This window comes from Brachionichthys hirsutus, chromosome 17, assembly GCF_040956055.1.
Source record: "Brachionichthys hirsutus isolate HB-005 chromosome 17, CSIRO-AGI_Bhir_v1, whole genome shotgun sequence".
Lineage (NCBI taxonomy): Eukaryota > Metazoa > Chordata > Actinopteri > Lophiiformes > Brachionichthyidae > Brachionichthys > Brachionichthys hirsutus.
In genome coordinates this window covers 549210-576376 of record NC_090913.1, presented here as the reverse complement: position 1 = coordinate 576376, position 27167 = coordinate 549210, and the positions used below count along the sequence as shown (strand labels likewise).

Sequence of the window (27167 nt, the reverse complement as noted above, 5' to 3'; positions counted from 1 at the left end):
GATGGGAAGCCCTCCCCCAATCACAGCTTCCTGGTCTCTGACGCGATGGCTCCATTTCATTAAGAGGGGGCACAAACCGTCCGTAATCTGGCCCGACAGAAGGACCGTCTCTGCTGCCCCGTACAACGCTGGGGGGTAAGAGACTCCGCCCTCCCTCCAGAGACGAGGACGCCACGGGAGCGTGAGAACGGGCGTGTCAAACCCACAGACTGATGCTGTTTGCGGATCAAACTGGTTTCTACTGGTTTCAGAGAGAAAAGACAAGCAAGAAGCAGACTGCAGTCCAAAGGGAGACCAAAGCAGAGGAAGAGGAAGAGGAAGAGTCAGAGACGGTAAAAGCAGCCAAACGTCCTCGGACGATGACACCTAATCAATATCAGGCATCAGATTTGATCCCTCACTGCCAAAGCGAAGACCTCCCTTAAAGGTCCAGGCCTGGTTCCGGTGAGCACGTTAGTCGCCTTCGTCTTGCGTCCATTCCAACCTTGACACCGCCGAGCCACCAGGAGAGGAGTCCTCCTCGGACCAGACCAGGAGCAGACTCCTCTGTGGCGGAGGTTAGAGAGGCCATCTCAAGGAACTGCATGCTTTAGAACGACTTTAACGTGGCGTGGCTCACCCTGTCCAAACTCTGTCCAAACTCTGTCCAAACTCTGTCCAAACTCTGTCCAAACTCTGTCCAAACTCTGTCCAAACTCCGTCCAAACTCCGTCCAAACTCCGTCCAAACTCCGTCCAAACTCCGTCCAAACTCTGTCCAAACTCTGTCCAAACTCTGTCCAAACTCCGTCCAAACTCCGTCCAAACTCTGTCCAAACTCTGTCCAAACTCTGTCCAAACTCTGTCCAAACTCCGTCCAAACTCCGTCCAAACTCTGTCCAAACTCTGTCCAAACTCTGTCCAAACTCTGTCCAAACTCTGTCCAAACTCTGTCCAAACTCTGTCCAAACTCTGTCCAAACTCTGTCCAAACTCCGTCCAAACTCTGTCCAAACTCTGTCCAAACTCTGTCCAAACTCTGCCCAAACTCTGCCCAAACTCTGCCCAAACTCTGCCCAAACTCCGTCCAAACTCTGTCCAAACTCTGTCCAAACTCTGTCCAAACTCTGTCCAAACTCTGTCCAAACTCTGTCCAAACTCTGTCCAAACTCTGTCCAAACTCTGCCCAAACTCTGCCCAAACTCTGCCCAAACTCCGTCCAAACTGCCCAAACTCTGCCCAAACTCCGTCCAAACTCCGTCCAAACTCTGTCCAAACTCTGTCCAAACTCCGTCCAAACTCCGTCCAAACTCTGTCCTGTCCTGAACTCAAGCGTCCTGCGAGGCCCTTGACCCAATGAATCCCGTTATTTCAGCAGACAAAAAGCTTCAGGAGGAAGCGGCATTCAATTTTAAGACGAGGCGTCCTTGGCGTCCTTGGCGTCCTTATCATGTCCTTGAAAGTCCCTCACCCAACACACCGATTTAAAATCCCTCCACGCTGAGAAAGCTTCGGATCTGACGCTGGAGGATAGTTTCTAAATTCATCAAGTGTAAAAACGGAAACTGCAATTAAACCGCAAATAAATACCTCAACTCCTGAGCAGACCGCCAGCACGCTAACGTAGCGGGCTGCTATCGAACAATTCAGAATTATACTAGTGGATTCTAATCACTCGTTTAGTTTTATATCCAATAAATATTGTTTCTGCTGAGAAACAACAAATTCTACGCCAGCTGATCCTGAAGTATTCAGAAAATTAGGCCACACCCCCGGTTGCTTTGTGCATCGTTTAAAACCTTGAATGAAATCCGAGACTGGAGCTGCTCAGCAGGTCTACTGAAGAAATGTGGAGCGTTAAATGTGCCAAACGGCCGCTCCGCTGCGAGCAGAGGACAACGCCTGGAACCAGCAGAGACAGACGCAAGGAAGACCGGCCGACGGCCTCTCTGGACCGCACCCTCCTGGGAAAGAGCTGCCCGAGGTTGCTTTGATTGGGTTCTCAGGACGTAGCAGAGTAGCACTTACTTCTCGATGAGGTCTAACGTCACCCCCGGCACCAACTTGGCGCTCTTCTGCATGCAAAACCTGGAGAAAAAAAGACGACAACAAATGGTGAGAGAAGGAAGGAAAGCGAGACGTGCATGCTGACTGGACAGGGCAACACGAGCATCAGAGCTAACGGAGAGATGAGCTACCAGGGGGGGGGCAGCCGGAAACACCCATCAGGGGTCTCAGCGGAAAGGTCAATCACGGAGAGGCTGTTTGCTGCACACGGCTAGCTCCAACAGTGGGCCGACACCCAGGCCCTGTGGGCCGCCACTCCTCCACAGGGAGTCCCGATCAGCGGCCCGACTCCCGACCTGTCCCAGGAGAGACGGCACCTCACATCTAAATAGAGACAGGACGGAACCGAGTCTCAGTCCGTCCCCCCCCAAACAGGATGATTAACTCAAAAGGAGCCGAATCGGCGCTTTGACAAAGCAGGAGGTTGCATCAGGGGGAACCTATTGCCCCCCCCCCCCCATGCAGACAGCTACAAACCCTTTTGATCCACAGCCGTCCTCCGGAGAAAGACCCGTCTGAGCTCTCGAGTGAACAAAAACAAACGCCCCCACTGCCGACAGAGGAGCTCCTTTAGCGACTGCTAACAGCATATAAAGCTGGAGCCGCCATCTTTTCCCTCGATTCCCACACACCTTTAAAGTCCCGCAACGGAAGGATCACACGGATCCAGGAAGGTGAAGGGCGTGACCCCGACCTCAACCCGCCCCTCACCTGAGGACCGGCAGCAGGGGCTGACCCCGACCTCAACCTGTCCCTCACCTGAGGACAGGCAGCAGGGGCTGACCCCGACCTCTACCCGCCCCTCACCTGAGGACAGGCAGCAGGGGCTGACCCCCAACCGATAATTCCTACATGTTCTGCTTGTTCCTCCTTTATCGACACGGCTGGGGGGGGGGGGGGGCGTGTACAGCTGGCGTGTTGGATCTGGAGCGGAGACTTCCCAATGAAACGGGTGTCCTCTCCCAAAGCTGGCAAGAGGACACCCGACCTCCGGATCCGGGACTGGCACCGTCCCTCATTACCCAGCAGCCACTGGGGCATAAACAGCAACGATGGGATTTCTACCACACAATCAGCGACATCAGCTACACAACGTCCGTTTAGAGCCCAAGAAGAAGAGAGACGAGTACGGAGGAGAAAATGTTACATTTTAGAAGGTTAAAGTTCACGCTACTTAAAGAAAAGCTGAACAAGTTCATGAAGAAATGATCAATGAGGTGAAACGGTCTGTCTCAGGTGAGCTTTGGGAGGACATTTATCCAATCGGGAGGAATATAAGACACACTCGAGTAACGAGGGACATTCAGTCAGACTGACCTCTGACCCCGAAGGGTCGTCAGACACTGGTCAAAGGATATCGCTATTAATAGCCTGATGAGGCTGAAGGTCAGTGCAGGCAACCTTTTCTAAAGGTAGTCTTTCAGTTTGTCGGCCGAACATGCGAAATCATCTTTATGCATTTTAGAAAACAAAACCTGCAGAATCTTTCTGAGCTCTGACTTCACAAGGCACATTCTTTACTTTGTAAATCATGAATTTAGCCTCCCTCCAGAATCCAAAGAACAAAACGTCAGGACCAACTCGCCGTTTTGTCACAGCGACATCAAAGCAGCGCCGTGAACGTAAAGTTCAAAGACGTCTTGGATCCCCATCACAACACGAACAAAAGAGAGCTGGCGGGGGCCATGAGGCCTGATTGATCTTTTATCAGCTCTCTCTCTGTGCTCATTGACTGGACAAGAGATAATTCCCTGTGTTCCTAGACGCTGTGATTATATTGATCGTTTTTGCAGCCATGTGGTGAAACTAACGAGAGCAGCGTGAGAATCCACTGATGAAACATCGACAGACGGTCACCGTCACAATTAAAACGCAAATCTGCAGGACAGCGTTTAGATGATGGTAATCTAATAAAAGACTTTCTAATCTCAGACCAAGGAGGCTCATCGATTTAAACGAGGAAATACATGATGAAAGAAAAAGCAACGGCTACCAAGCCGACAGCATTTGAAGCTAACGGTTCCTTTCAATCATCTCAGCGCTGAGATAGAAACCTCTCCATGCAGGATGTACATTTACGACGGGTGTGTGTGTGTTTGTGTGTGTGTGTGTTGACAGGGATCGATGTGATGCAATAACCAATAACAGTGGGTGCGCCCCCCGCCAGTGCAGCAACCCTTTGAATGCTCGGCTAACTCCGTTAGCTTCAAAGCCTTCAAAGCCCCGATCGTGCGTATCTAATAGTAATCACTAACCCGATCAAATGTGCGTCTGGTTCTACAGAACAAAGCCCCGGATTCCACCAGGGCCACGCAGCCGCCTGAAACCAGCGGAGCAACCATCAGCCGGGAGGGGGGGGGGGGGCGGCTCACCATCGCAGGGCGATCTTGATGGGCGTGGTGAGGCAGGAAGTGAAGAGGTCAGCCGGGAGGTCGGGGTTCATGGGCAGCAGCTCGCTGGCCTCGCAGGCCGCCAGCTGGATGCAGTTCTTCATGGAGGGCGGCAGCGGCATCTGGGCGAGCGGGTGGCTGGGATTGATGGCCGCCACCTGAGCACACACCATGACAGCGTTCACCCACACGAAGCAACCTCGGTACGAGTCTGAGACACGTCACTGCAAACCAATCACAACCATCGAAAGGAATACACGAAAGCGAGCCGACGGGGTCCAATGGAGGGCAGGCCCAGCATTGAATAAAACTTTATCTAAACACACACACACACTGGATGAAAGAGAAAAGCAAGATTCCGTGTGATCGGAAACGGGAGAAAGGATTCAAGCCGAAACGTTGAGCTGATGAGGCTCTGGAGACTTCTAGAATGTCTTCTGCTCCCCGTCAGTCCAACGACTCATGAGCCGAGTCTCTCAGAGGCAGAAGCCAGGTCTGCACGCGTCCTCCCGAAAACGCCGAAGCATCACGAGACCAACACGCCGCTCAGAACGGAGCGTCCTCCTGAAAACGCCGAAGCATCACGAGACCAACGCGCCGCTCAGAACGGAGCGTCCTCCCGAAAACGCCGAAGCATCACGAGACCAACACGCCGCTCAGAACGGAGCGTCCTCCCGAAAACGCCGAAGCATCACGAGACCAACACGCCGCTCAGAACGGAGCGTCCTCCCGAAAACGCCGAAGCATCACGAGACCAACACGCCGCTCAGAACGGAGCGTCCTCCCGAAAACGCCGAAGCATCACGAGACCAACACGCCGCTCAGAACGGAGCGTCCTCCCGAAAACGCCGAAGCATCACGAGACCAACACGCCGCTCAGAACGGAGCGTCCTCCCGAAAACGCCGAAGCATCACGAGACCAACACGCCGCTCAGAACGGAGCGTCCTCCCGAAAACGCCGAAGCATCACGAGACCAACACGCCGCTCAGAACGGAGCGTCCTCCCGAAAACGCCGAAGCATCACGAGACCAACACGCCGCTCAGAACGGAGCGTCCTCCCGAAAACGCCGAAGCATCACGAGACCAACACGCCGCTCAGAACGGAGCGTCCTCCTGAAAACGCCGAAGCATCACGAGACCAACGCGCCGCTCAGAACGGAGCGTCCTCCCGAAAACGCCGAAGCATCACGAGACCAACACGCCGCTCAGAACGGAGCGTCCTCCCGAAAACGCCGAAGCATCACGAGACCAACACGCCGCTCAGAACGGAGCGTCCTCCCGAAAACGCCGAAGCATCACGAGACCAACACGCCGCTCAGAACGGAGCGTCCTCCCGAAAACGCCGAAGCATCACGAGACCAACACGCCGCTCAGAACGGAGCGTCCTCCCGAAAACGCCGAAGCATCACGAGACCAACACGCCGCTCAGAACGGAGCGTCCTCCCGAAAACGCCGAAGCATCACGAGACCAACACGCCGCTCAGAACGGAGCGTCCTCCCGAAAACGCCGAAGCATCACGAGACCAACACGCCGCTCAGAACGGAGCGTCCTCCCGAAAACGCCGAAGCATCACGAGACCAACACGCCGCTCAGAACGGAGCGTCCTCCCGAAAACGCCGAAGCATCACGAGACCAACACGCCGCTCAGAACGGAGCGTCCTCCCGAAAACGCCGAAGCATCACGAGACCAACACGCCGCTCAGAACGGAGCGTCCTCCCGAAAACGCCGAAGCATCACGAGACCAACACGCCGCTCAGAACGGAGCGTCCTCCCGAAAACGCCGAAGCATCACGAGACCAACACGCCGCTCAGAACGGAGCGTCCTCCTGAAAACGCCGAAGCATCACGAGACCAACGCGCCGCTCAGAACGGAGCGTCCTCCCGAAAACGCCGAAGCATCACGAGACCAACGCGCCGCTCAGAACGGAGCGTCCTCCCGAAAACGCCGAAGCATCACGAGACCAACACGCCGCTCAGAACGGAGCGTCCTCCCGAAAACGCCGAAGCATCACGAGACCAACACGCCGCTCAGAACGGAGCGTCCTCCCGAAAACGCCGAAGCATCACGAGACCAACACGCCGCTCAGAACGGAGCGTCCTCCCGAAAACGCCGAAGCATCACGAGACCAACACGCCGCTCAGAACGGAGCGTCCTCCCGAAAACGCCGAAGCATCACGAGACCAACACGCCGCTCAGAACGGAGCGTCCTCCTGAAAACGCCGAAGCATCACGAGACCAACGCGCCGCTCAGAACGGAGCGTCCTCCCGAAAACGCCGAAGCATCACGAGACCAACGCGCCGCTCAGAACGGAGCGTCCTCCTGAAAACGCCGAAGCATCACGAGACCAACACGCCGCTCGGAACGGAGCGTCCTCCTGAAAACGCCGAAGCATCACGAGACCAACACGCCGCTCAGAACGGAGCGTCCTCCTGAAAACGCCGAAGCATCACGAGACCAACACGCCGCTCAGAACAGAGCGTCCTCCTGAAAACGCCGAAGCATCACGAGACCAACACGCCGCTCAGAACGGAGCGTCCTCCCGAAAACGCAGACGCATCACGAGACCAACACGCCGCTCAGAACGGAGCGTCCTCCTGAAAACGCCGAAGCATCACGAGACCAACACGCCGCTCAGAACGGAGCGTCCTCCTGAAAACGCCGAAGCATCACGAGACCAACACGCCGCTCAGAACAGAGCGTCCTCCTGAAAACGCCGAAGCATCACGAGACCAACACGCCGCTCAGAACGGAGCGTCCTCCTGAAAACGCCGAAGCATCACGAGACCAACACGCCGCTCAGAACGGAGCGTCCTCCTGAAAACGCCGAAGCATCACGAGACCAACACGCCGCTCAGAACGGAGCGTCCTCCCGAAAACGCCGAAGCATCACGAGACCAACACGCTCGGAACGGAGCGTCCTCCCGAAAACGCCGAAGCATCACGAGACCAACACGCCGCTCAGAACGGAGCGTCCTCCTGAAAACGCCGAAGCATCACGAGACCAACGCGCCGCTCAGCGGCTGTCCCTCGTCTTCCTCGCTAATGCAAACATCGCCTCAGCCTGCCGCAGCAACGCAATGAACGGCGAGCACCCATCGTGATTAGCACAGATTAGCATAGCAGATTAGCATAGCAGATTAGCATAGCCGATTAGCACGACAATAGCCAGCCAGCTTTCCTTGCTCTCCATCCCACCGGGGCGTCACGGTGCCATTTCATTTCTGACTAATCGTTTTCAAAATGTGACACTAATGTATGGGGGGGGGGGTCAGACCAATGGCCGTTGTCACGCATACGCCGACACACACCCAAACGGTGCATTTTACAGCGACACACACACACACACACACACACACACACACACTGTGGCTCATGCGGCGCGCCGTCTGCCGTCTCCTGAGTGCATGCAGGAAGTGATGCGATATTTAGAGACAGGTGGACCTAGAATAGAGCACTCACTGCACACAAACACGCCGACGGGGGGGGGGGGGGGGGGGGATAAAACGTCTCCTCCTTCCTCCTCACATCTTCCCTTCATGTTCATCAGAGGATAATTCATGGTGAGCTCAGACCCGTCATGCTATGTCAGGCCGTCCCTCACCTGAGGACAGGCAGCAGGGGCTGACCCCAACCTCTACCTGTCCCTCACCTGAGGACAGGCAGCAGGGGCTGACCCCGACCTCTACCTGTCCCTCACCTGAGGACAGGCAGCAGGGGCTGACCCCAACCTCTACCTGTCCCTCACCTGAGGACAGGCAGCAGGGGCTGACCCCAACCTCTACCTGTCCCTCACCTGAGGACAGGCAGCAGGGGCTGACCCCAACCTCTACCTGTCCCTCACCTGAGGACAGGCAGCAGGGGCTGACCCCGACCTCTACCTGTCCCTCACGTGAAGACAGGCAGCAGGGGCTGACCCCGACCTCTACCTGTCCCTCACCTGAGGACAGGCAGCAGGGGCTGACCCCAACCTCTACCTGTCCCTCACCTGAGGACAGGCAGCAGGGGCTGACCCCAACCTCTACCTGTCCCTCACCTGAGGACAGGCAGCAGGGGCTGACCCCGACCTCTACCTGTCCCTCACCTGAGGACAGGCAGCAGGGGCTGACCCCGACCTCTACCTGTCCTCACGGCTGCTGCATAGAGTGTCTGCTGTTAACGCTGATGGCGTGGCCCGCCTCTGCCCCCTGCAGGTGGGGGTGGGAGTGATCGTTGTCTGCCTCCACCTCTCCGCTCGTCCCGTTCCTTCCTCCCTCGTTTCCAGCTCACCTGCAGTCGGGCTGAAACTTCTGCATGAACAATTGAGATGAAAGACGGCGTCTCATCCGGGATTCACCGGACACGCTGTCGCCAGGGGAGACATCAGTGGGTGCCTGCGTGCGCGTGCGTGTGTGTGCGTGCGTGCGTGCGTGCGTGCGTGCGGACAGCGGGATGTACGTGCGTGTGCGTGTGCGCGTGCGTGCGTGCGTGCGCGCGCGTGCGCGCCCACCTCCAGCTCCTGCTCTCTCTGCAGGGCAAACTGCTTGAAGGACTGGACGATGATTCCCGCGTTGGAGCAGTCGTACACAAAGATGGACGGGCTCCCCATCCAGGTCTGCAGGTCGTAGATGGACAGCGGGATGTACTGCGTGTAATTCTGGAGGAGAGAATGCAGACATCTACAGCAGGCCTCTGACCTCTGACCCGTCACACTGAATCATCATCTGTTCATTTCTCATCAGGTCGAGTGATTCATGTCGGGGTGTCCCCCCCCCCCCCACCCCCGTCTGCTTCCCCTTTGGAGGTGTGAAGCTGCAGCTACTCTCCCCGCACTAATCCAATCACAGCTCTCACACGGCCATTGCTTCCCTCTTATTGGTTCCTTTATCACATTACTGTGAAGGAACGTTTCTCCTGTTCCCTCATTCAGAGGATTTGTTCAGGTGTAATGGGCCGGCAGAAGAAGCTCCAAGAGGAGCATTTCAAAAAAGCCTTTGTGGTCTCGTTTCCGTCGACATTTAACAATACAAATAAAATAAAAATAAGTTACTATAAATTATTATTATAAATAACAATGAATTAAAAAATACACTTAATATGTGCAACGTAGGTGGACAAAAAAAAAGGAGGGGGGGTTTGATCCGGAGAGAGTCGTGATGACTATCTCCGTTTCTGCCCCCTGAAAGGTGTATTTTTAGGGCCGTTTTGAAGGAGGCCAAAGAGGTGCATGTTTTGAGGGCAGGAGTCAAACAGTTCCACCCTTAGGGGGCAGTATTGTAAAAAGATGATTTACCCATGTTAGTCCTATAGGAGGGGGTGATCAGGTTGTTGTTTGAGCTCCCTCTAGTGTTGTGGCTGTGGGTGTCACTAAATCTGTGGAGGAGGGCAGAGCTGCATTGACTATTTAGGAATGAATAGTGCTTGGGAACAAGCTGGGGGGGCTTCATTTTAATTTAAGTGCACATATGATTTGCTTCCTGGGGTCTACTTACAAAACTTCCAGCAAAAGCATAATTGCTTTTGTGATTTGCATATAAATCAGAAGCTCTGATCTCTTGGAAATGGCGGTTCCGCCTTCCTTGGACACGATGCAGTAACTCTAGACGTTCCCGGTCCCTGATTTGTGTCTCAGCAGACGGTTTGTGTGTGGTACCTTATTGAAGACCCAAATCTCTCCGTTGACGGTGGGCCGAGGAACCCCGTGGCCGTTGTAGTGGAAGAGGACTCGCTCCTCCTTGGCGTTACGCCTCAGCGACGTGCAGAGCTTCTTCACCTCGTCCACCGTGGGGTCCAGGCTCTGCTTGTAACGCGCCTGGAAAACAGTTCCACAGAGTCAAAGGGTGTCGGCGTGACCGCTTTAAGCCCGGCATCCAGAGGAGGAACATCTTCTCTTCCTGGGGACTCATTAAGAAAGGGTCGCCACAGAGCCACAGAGTCCATTACCACACCATAGTACCACTCTGCTGCAACGTGTGCCCATTACCACACCATAGTACCACTCTGCTGCAACGTGTGCCCATTACCACACCATAGTACCACTCTGCTGCAACGTGTGTCCATTGCCACACCATAGTACCACTCTGCTGCAACGTGTGCTATTACCACACCATAGTACCACTCTGCTGCAACGTGTGCCCATTACCACACCATAGTACCACTCTGCTGCAACGTGTGTCCATTACCACACCATAGTACCACTCTGCTGCAACGTGTGTCCATTACCACACCATAGTACCACTCTGCTGCAACGTGTGTCCATTACCACACCATAGTACCACTCTGCTGCAACGTGTGTCCATTACCACACCATAGTACCACTCTGCTGCAACGCGTGTCCATTACCACACCATAGTACCACTCTGCTGCAACGTGTGTCCATTACCACACCACAGTACCACTCTGCTGCAACGCGTGTCCATTACCACACCACAGTACCACTCTGCTGCAACGTGTGTCCATTACCACACCATAGCACCACTCTGCTGCAACGTGTGTCCATTACCACACCATAGTACCACTCTGCTGCAACGTGTGCTATTACCACACCACAGTACCACTCTGCTGCAACGCGTGTCCATTACCACACCATAGTACCACTCTGCTGCAACGCGTGTCCATTACCACACCATAGTACCACTCTGCTGCAACGCGTGTCCATTACCACACCATAGTACCACTCTGCTGCAACGCGTGTCCATTACCACACCATAGTACCACTCTGCTGCAACGTGTGTCCATTACCACACCATAGTACCACTCTGCTGCAACGTGTGTCCATTACCACACCATAGTACCACTCTGCTGCAACGTGTGCCCATTACCACACCATAGTACCACTCTGCTGCAACGCGTGTCCATTACCACACCATAGTACCACTCTGCTGCAACGCGTGCCCATTACCACACCATAGTACCACTCTGCTGCAACGCGTGTCCATTACCACACCATAGTACCACTCTGCTGCAACGCGTGTCCATTACCACACCATAGTACCACTCTGCTGCAACGCGTGTCCATTACCACACCATAGTACCACTCTGCTGCAACGCGTGTCCATTACCACACCATAGTACCACTCTGCTGCAACGCGTGTCCATTACCACACCATAGTACCACTCTGCTGCAACGTGTGTCCATTACCACACCATAGTACCACTCTGCTGCAACGTGTGTCCATTACCACACCATAGTACCACTCTGCTGCAACGCGTGTCCATTACCACACCATAGTACCACTCTGCTGCAACGCGTGTCCATTACCACACCATAGTACCACTCTGCTGCAACGCGTGTCCATTACCACACCATAGTACCACTCTGCTGCAACGCGTGTCCATTACCACACCATAGTACCACTCTGCTGCAACGCGTGTCCATTACCACACCATAGTACCACTCTGCTGCAACGCGTGTCCATTACCACACCATAGTACCACTCTGCTGCAACGCGTGTCCATTACCACACCATAGTACCACTCTGCTGCAACGCGTGTCCATTACCACACCATAGTACCACTCTGCTGCAACGCGTGTCCATTACCACACCATAGTACCACTCTGCTGCAACGCGTGTCCATTACCACACCATAGTACCACTCTGCTGCAACGTGTGTCCATTACCACACCATAGTACCACTCTGCTGCAACGCGTGTCCATTACCACACCATAGTACCACTCTGCTGCAACGTGTGTCCATTACCACACCATAGTACCACTCTGCTGCAACGCGTGTCCATTACCACACCATAGTACCACTCTGCTGCAACGCGTGTCCATTACCACACCATAGTACCACTCTGCTGCAACGCGTGTCCATTACCACACCATAGTACCACTCTGCTGCAACGTGTGCCCATTACCACACCATAGTACCACTCTGCTGCAACGTGTGTCCATTACCACACCATAGTACCACTCTGCTGCAACGCGTGTCCATTACCACACCATAGTACCACTCTGCTGCAACGTGTGTCCATTACCACACCATAGTACCACTCTGCTGCAACGCGTGTCCATTACCACACCATAGTACCACTCTGCTGCAACGTGTGTCCATTACCACACCATAGTACCACTCTGCTGCAACGTGTGTCCATGTTCATTGTAGAAACAAACTCCCACATTTACAGACTTTTATCGTGACTGCAAATACAAAGAGGAGCCAAGAGAAGAGGAGCCAAGAGAAGAGGAGCCAAGAGAAGAGGAGCCAAGAGAAGAGGAGCCAAGAGAAGAGGAGCCAAGAGAAGAGGAGCCAAGAGAAGAGGAGCTAAGAGAAGAGGAGCCAAGAGAAGAGGAGCCAAGAGAAGAGGAGCTAAGAGAAGAGGAGCCAAGAGAAGAGGAGCCAAGAGAAGAGGAGCTAAGAGAAGAGGAGCCAAGAGAAGAGGAGCCAAGAGAAGAGGAGCTAAGAGAAGAGGAGCCAAGAGAAGAGGAGCCAAGAGAAGAGGAGCTAAGAGAAGAGGAGCCAAGAGAAGAGGAGCCAAGAGAAGAGGAGCCAAGAGAAGAGGAGCTAAGAGAAGAGGAGCCAAGAGAAGAGGAGCCAAGAGAAGAGGAGCTAAGAGAAGAGGAGCCAAGAGAAGAGGAGCCAAGAGAAGAGGACTACCTGCTTCCTCTATCAGACGATAGAGATGATGCTGACTAACGACGACCCACCCAGGATGTGGGTAGGTCGTGGTGTGGGTCTCGTTGGGCTCGGTGCAGGTGAGAACGAGGACTCGTTGGGCTCGGTGCAGGTGAGAACGAGGACTCGTTGGGCTCGGTGCAGGTGAGAACGAGGACTCGTTGGGCTCGGTGCAGGTGAGAACGAGGACTCGTTGGGCTCAGGTGAGAACGAGGAGAGAAAGGCTGCGTCTAAAAGCGAGATCTTTCACGCGGCTGAAGTCCGGCTGCAAACGAAGCGACTCCGGAGACTCAGACATCTTTACTCTCCACAGAAACTGCACTAACAGCGCGCCGGCTGTGAGGCGGTGCTTCTGACTCGTGTCTGTGGAAAAGCTGCCGAAGAAACGGCAAACACGTTCAGCGTCGAGTTCAGCAGGTCGGACCCGCCTGAATCAGGATCACGCTCCCCGTCCCGCTACATGACGGGCCCCCCCCCCGTCTGATGGCTACAATCCAGCCCAGATGCCCCGTTCCCTCCGCAGCAGGACATGGGCTCCAATCTCAGTGTTTCTGTATGTCGGACGCTTCACTCAACCGGCGTCCCGTTTGATAAATGACCTTAGGCAGGGTGATCTCAGCTGCTAACGGCGCTATCAGCACCTAGCCTGTAGCTGCTCACCGCGGCTAAGCTAAAGCTGGGCTCACTGTCCGTGACATCACACATGAAACGGACGCCATGCTTAAAACGCCTCAACTTCCCGCAAAGCTGCGAGGCTGATTCAATCAGACCGGCTGACTGCTGCGAGGCTGATTCAATCTGGTTCTAATGAGACCGGCTGCCTGCCGCGAGGCCCCGCCCGCCCCGCCCGTATCAATACTGGTGTTAGTGGAGGCACAGCGTGAACTCCTCCCCCACAGTGAGCTCGTGGGGGAGGAGCTGGGATGGAGATGAAAAGGAGAGTGAAAGAAGTGTTTGTTTACCTACTTTGGTATCGAGATGCATGACAAGGACCGAGCGCCTCGACACGAGGGAGGAGCTCCGCCCCCCAGGGTGGTTGGACAGGAAGCTCACATCAACTCCACCAGATATCGCCATTAAATCAATCAAGGCCACAGGAAACCAACTTTTGCACGCGTCCCGCCCAACAGGTCACTTCCTGAGAGCGCCGACCTTTTCAGCGCCGCGTACGCATTCAGGACGCGATAAAGGTAGACCGTTAAGTGGCTCGGGGCAGCAGAAGCCATTCCGGCTGTCACCCTCTCACCACGTGTCCTAGACAAGAAAAAGGGCTAAATCCAAGCTGCTGCATTTCACCACTACTGAAACCGGTACGAACCAAAACGGAGTTTACCCTCTTATTCCTGGAGCCGAAAACGTCTTTTAGTACGCTGCTAAATATGTTCATCACGTTTACTAGCGTTTAAGCATCTGGTAAAAAGGGACGGACATGAAGGACAAGGACAAAAAGATAAAACCTCCCAAGCAGGTAGGGCACTTGGAACCTTTAAAACTTCGTGACATCACAGCGAGGTCTAAGTCCTTCTTCATCTGTTCTTGTTTTCAAGTCGGATGCTGTCGGAGCAGCAGGAGTCGGAACATTGCTGCTGCAGCTGACTAAGTGCCGTTGGTTATGTAACCGGCGGCAACCAACACAGACACCGCAGCAAAGCGGGTATCATGAACGGGCTCAGCCTGGAACCGGTGCAGATCTCAGGCCAACGCCTCGGCCGATCAATCACAGCGATCAATCACAGCGATCAATCCCAGCGACGCGTGCTGCAACCACGCCGTGCCGGTCGGATTGGGTCCGGCACAGCCGCGGCCGATGGACCTGACTGCAACCAACAAGCACCCCAAAAACCCCTCACGAAGGTCAGAGTGTTTGTGGAGGCCTTCATCTTCTACAGCGAGACAAAGACGAGAGACAAAGCAACAGGGACAGCTCGGGACGCAGCGAGGAGCAGAGGCCTGAGCCTTTGAGACACGAGGACGACATGAGGAACCTGTTTCTGTGCCTCATAGCGATGAAGAGGAAGAGCCAGCGTTCAGCAGGACAATGATGATGTAAGAACCCGTTCATTATCTAAATAGAGATCAATTCAGACGCATCAGATAGTTCTGACGGGTCGGCCTCTCAGGAAAGGCCTTCAGGTGAGCAAGAACAAGCCTCCCACGCTGCAGCGGACCAATCGCGTCGCTCAGAGCCTTAAAGCCCACCGGCCCGGTACGGAAACAGCGCCGCAGTGTGTACAGAGACTAAACACAAGCCCCACCCACTCGTCCGTCCTCCGACCTGAGAGACAGGGAGCTCATTTGTCACTATAAATGGCGCCTGCATTACATCTGACAGCCTTTAGGGGGCTGTGGCGTTTTAGTGAGCTACAGAGCATCTCTCTCCATTGAAAGGAGTAATGGCTGCACACAAGCCTCCATTCACGCCGCATTAGAAGCAACGGCCCCGAGTGAGAGGCCCGGACGGCTCCATCGGGTCGGCTCCATCGGGTCGGCTGCGCCGGATACGGAAAGTGGCCTAAAAGCATTCACAGGATATTCCTGACATCACTCAGGAGGACTGACTCCATTATCCTCTGGAATATAACGATGTTAAATCCGGTAAGAAGACTCCCGTTGAATCGTGTATCTGCACAGGACTGACTCAGCAATAACAGCTGAGTCAGTCCTGCAGATACAGAGACACACGTCACGCGAAGGAGAAAACCTCCCGCCGTGGGAGCTCCGCCCCCGTCCCCGTCTGACGCGTTTGGGGCAACGCTTGCCTGTAAAGCTTTACGCCCTGCGGAACACCCCTGAGATTAGCATAGAATAGAATAGATTAGGAGCGCTGCTCCGTCTGGCGTCCAAAACAACAAGAAATACAAATAACGGAACATTCGAGTATTTGCAGGATCATTTAAAGTTTAAAGTGATGAAACATGCATGCAGTATTTAGCATGTTACTAGTATACGTTTGTTATTGCACATAGTGAGTAGGTGTGTGTTTAATCCTGATCGGTGTTCAGAGCGCTGAGATTAAGACGCACATCTTCATTTCACGTGCAACGAACAAAAACAGACAACCAGGTGAAAAGGTCCAACACCAGGACAAACCTAAATACGGGACGCCCCGGCAGAGACGCTCCGCCAGGAAATGTTCTGGAGGACACTGATATGAAATATATGACAGTCTCTGGTCCAAACAGCAACCAGATGCTGCAGGACAGCGTCCCTCATTTCTGTCTCAAACAAATGCTGCAGGACAGCGTCCCTCATTTCTGTCTCAAACAGATGCTGCAGGACAGCGTCCCTCATTTCTGTCTCAAACAGATGCTGCAGGACAGCGTCCCTCATTTCTGTCTCAAACAGATGCTGCAGGACAGCGTCCCTCATGTCTGTCTCACACAGATGCTGCAGGACAGCGTCCCTCATGTCTGTCTCAAACAGATGCTGCAGGACAGCGTCCCTCATTTCCGTCTCACACAGATGCTGCAGGACAGCGTCCCTCATTTCTGTCTCAAACAGATGCTGCAGGACAGCGTCCCTCATGTCCGTCTCACACAGATGCTGCAGGACAGCGTCCCTCATGTCTGTCTCAAACAGATGCTGCAGGACAGCGTCCCTCATTTCCGTCTCACACAGATGCTGCAGGACAGCGTCCCTCATTTCTGTCTCAAACAGATGCTGCAGGACAGCGTCCCTCATTTCCGTCTCACACAGATGCTGCAGGACAGCGTCCCTCATTCCTGTCTCACACAGATGCTGCAGGACAGCGTCCCTCATTTCTGTCTCAAACAGATGCTGCAGGACAGCGTCCCTCATTTCTGTCTCAAACAGATGCTGCAGGACAGCGTCCCTCATGTCCGTCTCACACAGATGCTGCAGGACAGCGTCCCTCATGTCTGTCTCAAACAGATGCTGCAGGACAGCGTCCCTCATTTCCGTCTCACACAGATGCTGCAGGACAGCGTCCCTCATTTCTGTCTCAAACAGATGCTGCAGGACAGCGTCCCTCATTTCTGTCTCAAACAGATGCTGCAGGACAGCGTCCCTCATTTCTGTCTCACACAGATGCTGCAGGACAGCGTCCCTCATTTCTGTCTCAAACAAATGCTGCAGGACAGCGTCCCTCATTTCTGTCTCAAACAGATGCTGCAGGACAGCGTCCCTCATTTCTGTCTCAAACAGATGCTGCAGGACAGCGTCCCTCATTTCTGTCTCAAACAGATGCTGCAGGACAGCGTCCCTCATGTCCGTCTCACACAGATGCTGCAGGACAGCGTCCCTCATGTCTGTCTCAAACAGATGCTGCAGGACAGCGTCCCTCATTTCCGTCTCACACAGATGCTGCAGGACAGCGTCCCTCATTTCTGTCTCAAACAGATGCTGCAGGACAGCGTCCCTCATTTCTGTCTCAAACAGATGCTGCAGGACAGCGTCCCTCATTTCTGTCTCACACAGATGCTGCAGGACAGCGTCCCTCATTTCTGTCTCAAACAAATGCTGCAGGACAGCGTCCCTCATTTCTGTCTCAAACAGATGCTGCAGGACAGCGTCCCTCATTTCTGTCTCAAACAGATGCTGCAGGACAGCGTCCCTCATGTCCGTCTCACACAGATGCTGCAGGACAGCGTCCCTCATTTCTGTCTCAAACAGATGCTGCAGGACAGCGTCCCTCATTTCTGTCTCACACAGATGCTGCAGGACAGCGTCCCTCATTTCTGTCTCAAACAGATGCTGCAGGACAGCGTCCCTCATTTCTGTCTCAAACAGATGCTGCAGGACAGCGTCCCTCATGTCTGTCTCACACAGATGCTGCAGGACAGCGTCCCTCATGTCTGTCTCAAACAGATGCTGCAGGACAGCGTCCCTCATTTCTGTCTCAAACAGATGCTGCAGGACAGCGTCCCTCATGTCTGTCTCACACAGATGCTGCAGGACAGCGTCCCTCATGTCTGTCTCAAACAGATGCTGCAGGACAGCGTCCCTCATTTCCGTCTCACACAGATGCTGCAGGACAGCGTCCCTCATTTCTGTCTCAAACAGATGCTGCAGGACAGCGTCCCTCATTTCCGTCTCACACAGATGCTGCAGGACAGTGTCCCTCATGTCCGTCTCAAACAGATGCTGCAGGACAGCGTCCCTCATGTCTGTCTCAAACAGATGCTGCAGGACAGCGTCCCTCATTTCCGTCTCACACAGATGCTGCAGGACAGCGTCCCTCATTTCTGTCTCAAACAGATGCTGCAGGACAGCGTCCCTCATGTCTGTCTCACACAGATGCTGCAGGACAGCGTCCCTCATGTCTGTCTCACACAGATGCTGCAGGACAGCGTCCCTCATGTCCGTCTCAAACAGATGCTGCAGGACAGCGTCCCTCATGTCTGTCTCAAACAGATGCTGCAGGACAGCGTCCCTCATTTCCGTCTCACACAGATGCTGCAGGACAGCGTCCCTCATTTCTGTCTCAAACAGATGCTGCAGGACAGCGTCCCTCATGTCTGTCTCACACAGATGCTGCAGGACAGCGTCCCTCATGTCTGTCTCACACAGATGCTGCAGGACAGCGTCCCTCATGTCTGTCTCACACAGATGCTGCAGGACAGCGTCCCTCATGTCTGTCTCACACAGATGCTGCAGGACAGCGTCCCTCATGTTGGTTTATGGACACTGACACTGCGTTTTTCACTTGAAGAAACTTTACACTGTCTGGACAGTCCAGCTCTAGACAGGAAATACCTGCAGAGTGTGAGAACAGGATAATGGTCCAACCAGGAAGCGGGGTTTTAACAGGGCTCCCCTCAGATGGCGGTCAAAATGACCTTCTCCTGAGCACGAGGACGGTGCGTCTCCTCCAGCCACGCTCCATCAGCCAAAGGACCGTGACAGTCCTGCCAGGTGAGGGGATGCCGTCGTCTACCTGCCCCCGATCTCTGACTTCTGTAGAAGTGGGGGCGGGGAAACGAGAAGGTTCTGGAAGGCGTGTTCTGTGACATGGCTTAGTGCTTCGTGCTTAACCTAGCACGGACTCGAGCACTGACTCGAGCGCGGACTCGAGCACTGACTCGAGCACGGAGCCGAGCACTGACTCGAGCACTGACTCGAGCACTGACTCGAGCACTGACTCGAGCACTGACTCAACACATTAGGAATACAACCAACACGCTCGGTGTGGCCGTGGTATGTATTCTTGCAGTTGTAGTTTTGTCCTTGCGGCTGTAGTTTTCTTTTTTTTCTGTAGTTTATTCTTGCGGTTGTAGTTTTGTCCTTGCGGCTGTAGTTTTCTTTTTTTTCTGTAGTTTATTCTTGCGGTTGTAGTTTTGTCCTTGCGGCTGTAGTTTTCTTTTTTTCTGTAGTTTATTCTTGCGGTTGTAGTTTTGTCCTTGCAGCTGTAGTTTATTCTTGCGGTTGTAGTTTTGTCCTTGCAGCTGTAGTTTATTCTTGCGGTTGTAGTTTTGTCCTTGCAGCTGTAGTTTATTCTTGCGGTTGTAGTTTTGTCCTTGCAGCTGTAGTTTATTCTTGCGGTCGTAGTTTTGTCCTTGCAGCTGTAGTTTTCTTTTTTTTCTGTAGTTTATTCTTGCAGTTGTAGTTTTGTCCTTGCAGCTGTAGTTTATTCTTGCAGTTGTAGTTTTGTCCTTGCAGCTGTAGTTTATTCTTGCAGTTGTAGTTTTTTCCTTGCAGCTGTAGTTTAGTCTTGCGGTTGTAGTTTTGTCCTTGCAGCTGTAGTTTATTCTTGCGGTTGTAGTTTTGTCCTTGCGGCTGTAGTTTATTCTTGCGGTTGTAGTTTTGTCCTTGCAGCTGTAGTTTATTCTTGCAGTTGTAGTTTCGTCCCTGCGGCTGTAGTTTTCTTTTTTCCGTAGTTTATTCTTGCAGTTGTAGTTTTGTCCCTGCGGCTGTAGTTTTCTTTTTTCCGTAGTTTATTCTTGCAGTTGTAGTTTTGTCCCTGCGGCTGTAGTTTTCTTTTTTTTCCGTAGTTTATTCTTGTGGCCACGATGTTGAGAAGGTGCAGATGTTCCTGTTTTTCATAGATGAGAGGAAGGAGTATGTTCCATTGAAGTCTTTCGGCCACTAGCATCGTGCAAATTTTAATCCCGCCAATAAAACCTTCCAACAACTCAGCATAGTTACATCATTTTACATTTAAATTGAATGACATTGATAAAAAAGCCAATGAAAATGTTTCAGAACATTCCTGCCAGTCACTTCGGCTGGAAAAGCCAACGTGTCCCTTGTGCCACCGCTACTCTGTGAATCGGCTGTGAGGAAAGTCTCAGCCAGAAGAGGAAATGGAGGGACATTAAAGGGACGCCAGTGATTTCTGGAATTGGGATGGGAGGGTGTCGGGTGGGACGTGGGGAGCCAGCCAGCAGTAATAAAACTGTCTGGAAGAGATGTCTTCCTTTGATTCACTCGGGTGTCTTCCATAGCATCAGATCATATTTAGCATTTTTCTTCTCTTCCCATTGTGAGACATGTCCTCATTGATAGCTGATTCAGAGCGGACTGGGGGACGCTGGACCTGAGACATGTCCTCATTGATAGCTGATTCGGAGCGGACTGGGGGACGCTGGACCTGAGACATGTCCTCATTGATAGCTGATTCGGAGCGGACTGGGGGACGCTGGACCTGAGACATGTCCTCATTGATAGCTGATTCGGAGCGGACTGGGGAACGCTGGACCTGAGACATGTCCTCATTGATAGCTGATTCGGAGCGGACTGGGAGAACGCTGGACCTGAGACATGTCCTCATTGATAGCTGATTCAGAGCGGACTGGGGAACGCTGGACCTGAGACATGTCCTCATTGATAGCTGAATCAGAGCGGACTGGGGAACGCTGGACCTGAGACATGTCCTCATTGATAGCTGATTCAGAGCGGACTGGGGAACGCTGGACCTGGAAGCTGCAGCAGCATGCGACCCGAGTTTCATGCGATGAAACGCTGTGCCGATCGGTCCTTCGGTGGAAGCAGTGGACTCGACAGCCTGAGGTGACCTACGACCCTCTAATCCTGAGAGACTCGTCGTCTTAGTGATGCTGAGGGCCAGAGAAGAATGAAGATCCCAGTCAGACTGATCCAGTATCTGCCCCGGTTCCTGATCCGTTCAGTGAAGAGGTGGATGAAAAGAAGAGCCGGTGGGCTCTGAGCTGAGCGGCGCGGCCTCCGGCGGCGCGGCCTCCGGCGGCAGCGGCCTCCGGCGGCGCGGCCACCGGCGGCGCGGCCACCGGCGGCACGGCCACCGGCGGCGCGGCCACCGGCGGCACGGCCACCGGCGGCACGGCCACCGGCGGCACGGCTACCGGCGGCACGGCTACCGGCGGCACGGCTACCGGCGGCACGGCTACCAGCGGCACGGCTACCGGCAGCACGGCTACCAGCAGCGCGGCTCGCCTCCGACTGCAGCAAAATGAAACCAAGCAGCTCCCTGCTCTTTGTTGATGACGGGCCTTTATTGGTGACCTTTATTGGTGACCTTTACCTCACACTGGGGCGGTGTCAGGCACCAGAGGGATGGGAGTCAGCATTTCAAATAGCATGGCCGCTGTCTCTCTGCCAAAAAACAGTGGACTTCCTGCTGCAGGCTGGGGTCTGGTTGGTGAGTGAGGATAATCTGACTTGTGGAACACCTCAGGGTCACACGGGGGGGGGGGGGGGCACCAAACTGAACTGAACAATTGTCAGAGATACGACACAAAGCAGTTTGACAGCAGCAACATGCTCAGCAAATAATGCACGACGTTTCAGAACACAAACTCGAGGCAACATCTGGCAAGTCAAGTCCATGTACCCCCGTGTACCCCCGTGTACCCCCGTGTACCTCCGTGTACCTCCGTGTAACTCCGTGTAACTCCGTGTACCTCCGTGTACCCCCGTGTACCCTCGTGTACCCCCGTGTACCCCCGTGTACCCCCGTGTACCCCCGTGTACCTCCCTGTACCCCCGTGTACCTCCCTGTACCCCCGTGTACCTCCGTGTACCTCCGTGTACCTCCGTGTACCTCCGTGTAACTCCGTGTAACTCCGTGTAACTCCGTGTACCTCCGTGTAACTCCGTGTAACTCCGTGTACCTCCGTGTACCTCCGTGTACCTCAACAAGCAAACAGCCCGTCGTTCCTGCAGGAAGCAGAAGCAGCGCCGGCTTCAATCCGCCCTCACATGGTTGAACTTCAAAAGAAGCTGCTGCATTTCCACTTCTTACCTTTTATTCAGGTAAAAGTGCCTGATCAGCGTTACAGAACACTGACGGGTCAAACGGAGCCGCTCCTACAGAACACCCTGCAGAGCTCGAACCAATCAGTCGAGCAGCAACGTCTTCCACGCCCCCGGCCCCGCCCCCGCCCGAGACTTAATGATGTCCTCAGGCCTCGCCTTGCTGTGCAGGTAACCAGAAATCACACACTCCCAAAGAAGGGTGCCAAGAACATCATCTGACTGGGTGAGACACGGAGGGAGAGGCAGCAGCGCCATAGCAACCAGCGGGACGGACCAGGTCATTCAGAGCTCTCTGCTGAAGCAGGAAGCCGTCCCACGCCCCCCACGCCGCCCCACGCCGTCCACGCCGCCCCACGCCGCCCACGCCGTCCATCGTTACGTAAGGTGTGTTGGTGTTGCTGCAGGACCGACCAATCCTCAGGCTGGAAAACAAACACAACCGCCCACGCCGCGTGCACTCGGGCCATCATCTGCTGCCGCGCATCCTTAGTGTGCGTGTACACACACACACACACACACACGCACGCACACACGCACACACGCACACACGCACACACACACGCTTCTCATTTACAATGACGACCTGGCAAGAGGCCCCCGCAGACAAAAGATACAAGGAAAGAGTCCAGAAGAATCCAAGCGAAGTTAAAATAACTTAAATAACTACTGGAGTATACGGCGATGGGGGGGGGGGGGGGGGGGGGGCATCACCATAATCAAGCACAGGGAGTGTTTCTGTGATTACCGACCTACACAAACTACACAGGATTGACCGGCTGGTTCACTGATCAGGACCCAAACCCCCCATAACGGTGCAGAAACATGGGAAGAGAGTTTCCTAAAGACGGGCCTTTAACTCAACAAAGGGCGTCTACGCCCCCATTTAAAACGCCCACAGCCAATGAGGCGAGAGTCTGCTAACCGACACGGCGCTGCAGATTACCCTCATGCGTGTACACACAGGCCTATGGCGCACAACAGAGCACACAAACATGCGTTATCACCACCAGGGGGGAAAGTCAGCCACTCAAGTGTTCACTCAACGAAAAGCCAGAGGATCAGAACCAACGGTTGCCATGACAGCCGTAGCCTTTCCATCCCACCCAGTCATTCTGCATATCCACAGCGGACAGGCTAATAATGCTAAGGTTACGCTAACCACACGACTGGAATAACGGGTGTGTGGGTCCAGCTGATGCACGGCTGGGTCAGGACCAGCTGTAGTTTAGAGGTAGGGAGGGATCAAAGACACACGCGGACCGGGACGCCAGCAGGGCGGCGGCTAGCAGCGCTGCTCACCCGGGGCTGCCAGTTCTCGTACTGCTTCTGCAGGTTGCCGCCGATGGTCTCCAGGGGCTTTCTGTGGACTCATGGACAGGGGTCTGTGGGGACAACACACACACACAACAGCTCAGCGGCGCAGCACACACACGCAATCTGGAGCCGGCACATTTACATCTCTGTAAAGCAGGAAAGAGGAAATTAAAGAGCTAGACTCTAATAATCCAGAGCGAAATTATATCCGCAACAAAGAACAGAATAACTACAATAATAAGAATAATTATTGTAGTAGTAATCAGATTGTAGTAGTAATCAGAAGATGCCTCCATGCTGCTGGCGGGGGGGGGGGGGGTTACGATTTCAGAAATCAAGAATGGGTTGCAGGCAGCACTTCAGGCTGAAATATTGATGAAGGTGAATCAATACTGCATGAATAATAGCAGAATATAAACTGACAACAGATCAAATTGTGCTCAGCAGAGAGAGAATGTATTGGTACTGATGAAAGTATTACTTATTGACGGACTACTAAGCTCCTAATGAGGACTTATCCAGAGCCAGCCTACTGTGGGTCCCCCCCCCTCACAGCCCCCCCTGTCTGAGGCCAGTGCCTTCCCCCGGCGGCCCGGCCTGGGACGCGTCCGTGTGGGACTCACCTATCCAGCACTCCAGTCTGGCACAAGGCGACGTCTTGACGACGTCTGGGGGGTCCACCCCCACGTTGAGACACAGCACCAGCGCCACACTCACAGTCTTCATCTGGTGGAGCAGAAGATCACCCTCAGAGCCAATCAGAACAACGGGCCCCCACCGTCCCGGGAGGGGGGCCCCCAACGAAGCCGACTGAAGCTCGCGTCAAGCTGTGAGGCGTCGCACTAAGGGGGTGGTGACTTGTGACCTTCAGCAGGAGAGCCAGACGCTGTGCACGTGTGTGTGTGCGTGTGTGTGTGCGTGTGCGTGTGTGTGTGTGTGCGTGCGTGACACGTGTCTGCACCCACCCAGGGACACGCAGAGCGAGTGGGACTCAGGACGAGACACGTGTTCCATGGGTCATGCAGACACAATCTCATCGCATCGCTGGAGTCGTTCTAGAAAATGGTTTTGCATTTCCCCCCCATTGTCCTTATGATTGTAAAATAATAACCACTTCTTGTACTATACATGATTGAGTACCTGCAAGAGAACAATAATTCTGCACCTAAATTAATCCGACATGCATCCACTCCCTGACGCTGAATATTGACCTGCTGGCAGGGCGACCGCTAGCAGGGCGACCGCTAGCAGGGCGACCGCTAGCAGGGCGACCGCTAGCAGGGCGAAGCGCCTTTTACCCCAACAAAGGACCCTTCGCCATCGTTATCCGGCAGTAATCTGACAGGGAAGCTGGATTAATTCCACTTCCTGAACCAGGTTCGACGAACCTCATGGATTTCAGATAATCAACTAAACTGTTGATGAAAAGTCAGGAGGAATGAGAATGGAAAAAGAAAGCGATTGAGAGAGCATCAGACGAGTGGAGAAGCCTGCAGGAGGGAGGGAGTACACAGGTACAGGTGTGTGTGTGTGTGTGTGTGTGTGTGCGTGTGCACATTTCCTCCTCCCCGAGCCCTTTTAAGATACGCCCAGTGCTGCTCACGGCATCGATCGATGGCACCGATTATTCCATTAGTCAGGGGCACACAATAAATGAGGTTATTAAAAGGGTCAAGCATCAACTTCCTGTCTGCCAAAGCCGGCTGGCAGCGTGACGCACACACAGGAGTCACGCCAACGTAAACTCCTCCCGTTAAAGGCGTGGCCCACGCCAGGTGAGCTCATCCTCACCGGAAGGCATCTTCAGCACCAGCTTCATCGCTCCCCTCGTTCTAACGGCGCAGAGGGAGAGAGAAAGACGGGCGTGAACCAAACCCGAGTCGTTTCCCAAGCAGCTAATGGGCTCCATGACACCACAACCCTGAGAGGGGAACCCCCAGGAAGTATCCCGAAACATGGAAATAACAACCGGGAAGGGGGGGGGAGAGCGGCGTGGAGAAGGATGTGGTGCTGAAACCATTGAGGGGGGGGGGGGGTCGCATTCATCAGAGGTTCTGCTAAGGATGGAAGTTGATGGAGGAGATCGAGTCGAGGACCAGAGAGGAGAAGTTACAGCGATCACACGACGAGTGTTTTGCTCAAGGGCAGATCGGCAGCCTCGAACGTGGAGCTGCAGGTTCAGGTGGAGCGCCCCCTGCTGCCAGAACTCTGCGCCGACACAATCCCACTGGAATGTAATCAGTTCCACTTCAACACAAACTGGTTTTGTTCTCGCTGCTGCCACAGAACTGAGACCAGTGATGGAAGCCAAGCAACGAACCGGAAGGTGAAGCCACACCGTTACCATGGGAACGGACATGGATGACTGCACCCAAGCCCTTCATTCAGAACCTCATTGAAGCATCTAATGGACCCAGCCAGTGCAGATCAAATGATTGGTTCATGCAAATCCGTCCATCTTCAACCGCTGACCCGGGGCTGGGTCAAAGGTCTCAGCAGGGATTACAGACCGGCCACCCAATCCAGTTCCCTCGGCAGGTGGCGAGTCCACCTGGGGTCGGACCCACGTCATCCTTTCAGGCTGAGCCCAGCTGGACTCTGTGGGAAGAGGCCCGGCCACCAGAGGCTCGGATTCGAACCCCGACCCCGGGGCGGGCCCGGCTGCACCTTAGCGGGCAACGTCACAGTCCTTGATGTTTTTCTCCTCATTGGGTTTTTAGCTGGCCCGTCAACCAGATTAAAGTCCTCATCGTCATCATCATCATCATCATCATCATCCAACAGTCACCCAAATCCACATTCCGATGAACAAAACAAAACAGGAAAGGGCCGGCCGGCGTCCCTCCCAATCTCAGCCGGTGCTGAGCATTTAAGGGTCGGACTCTAATATGAAGCATATGCAAAACTAAACGTCCTGATTGATCCACAATCAAACCCAAACATCACATTTATTAACTAAACGTTCTACTAAACGTTTTCTAAGCCATTCCTGCAGCCACGCCCACAAACATTCATGGGACGCCACACGGCGATCCTCATGACAGGCGAGCGGTTCTTGCTCAGTGGCTTTGATCTTGTGTTCAAGCTCCGCCCTTCATCTTCCCCCAGTGATTTCCTAATTGTCTTTGACTCTGAGAACAACTCTCTGCTCGGGCTGAGACTCGACACAAAGACTCGATTAGCAGATCAATTACCCGGTCCTTCATCCTCCAGCTCTGCGCCAGCGCCTTGGAGCCCTCGATCTTCTCCGAGTGTCGCTTCTTCATGAAGGCCAGGGGAAGCTTCCAGTCATCCATGTCGGCCTCCTCTTCCTCGGCGAGACCCAAGGCCGGCGAACGAAGCAAGTCCGAGTCCATCTTCATCAGGGCCCTGCAAGTGAGAGCTCCCGTTAGCGACATGCTAACATGTAGCTAAAGCAAGGTGACGTCGCGTGAGCCAATCACAGATCAACACTGAACTTCTGAAAGCTGCCCGCACGCCTTCACTGTGGGGAACACCTGGATGACGTCATTACGAGCTGGAGCCGGGCCTCCTCGGCACTGTTCTCCCAGCATAGGAAGAGCCAGTTGCGTTAGCTAGCTGAATGCTAGCTAACCCGGCGCGGCTAATTTACCTGGCCCAGCGTGG

At 54.1% G+C, this 27167-nt stretch overlaps 1 protein-coding gene across 1 annotated transcript in view; it reads right to left on the bottom strand.

Moving 5' to 3' along the window:
* Positions 1-26902, bottom strand: part of rptor (regulatory associated protein of MTOR, complex 1) — a 47561-nt gene extending 20659 nt beyond the window's left edge. Inside the window, 7 exon segments of the mRNA XM_068750919.1 lie at positions 2006-2065; positions 4417-4592; positions 8926-9072; positions 10069-10227; positions 23526-23608; positions 24164-24266; positions 26735-26902. Coding sequence (XP_068607020.1) covers positions 2006-2065; positions 4417-4592; positions 8926-9072; positions 10069-10227; positions 23526-23608; positions 24164-24266; positions 26735-26902 — 896 coding nt within the window.
* Between the last annotated feature and the right edge of the window lie 265 nt (positions 26903-27167).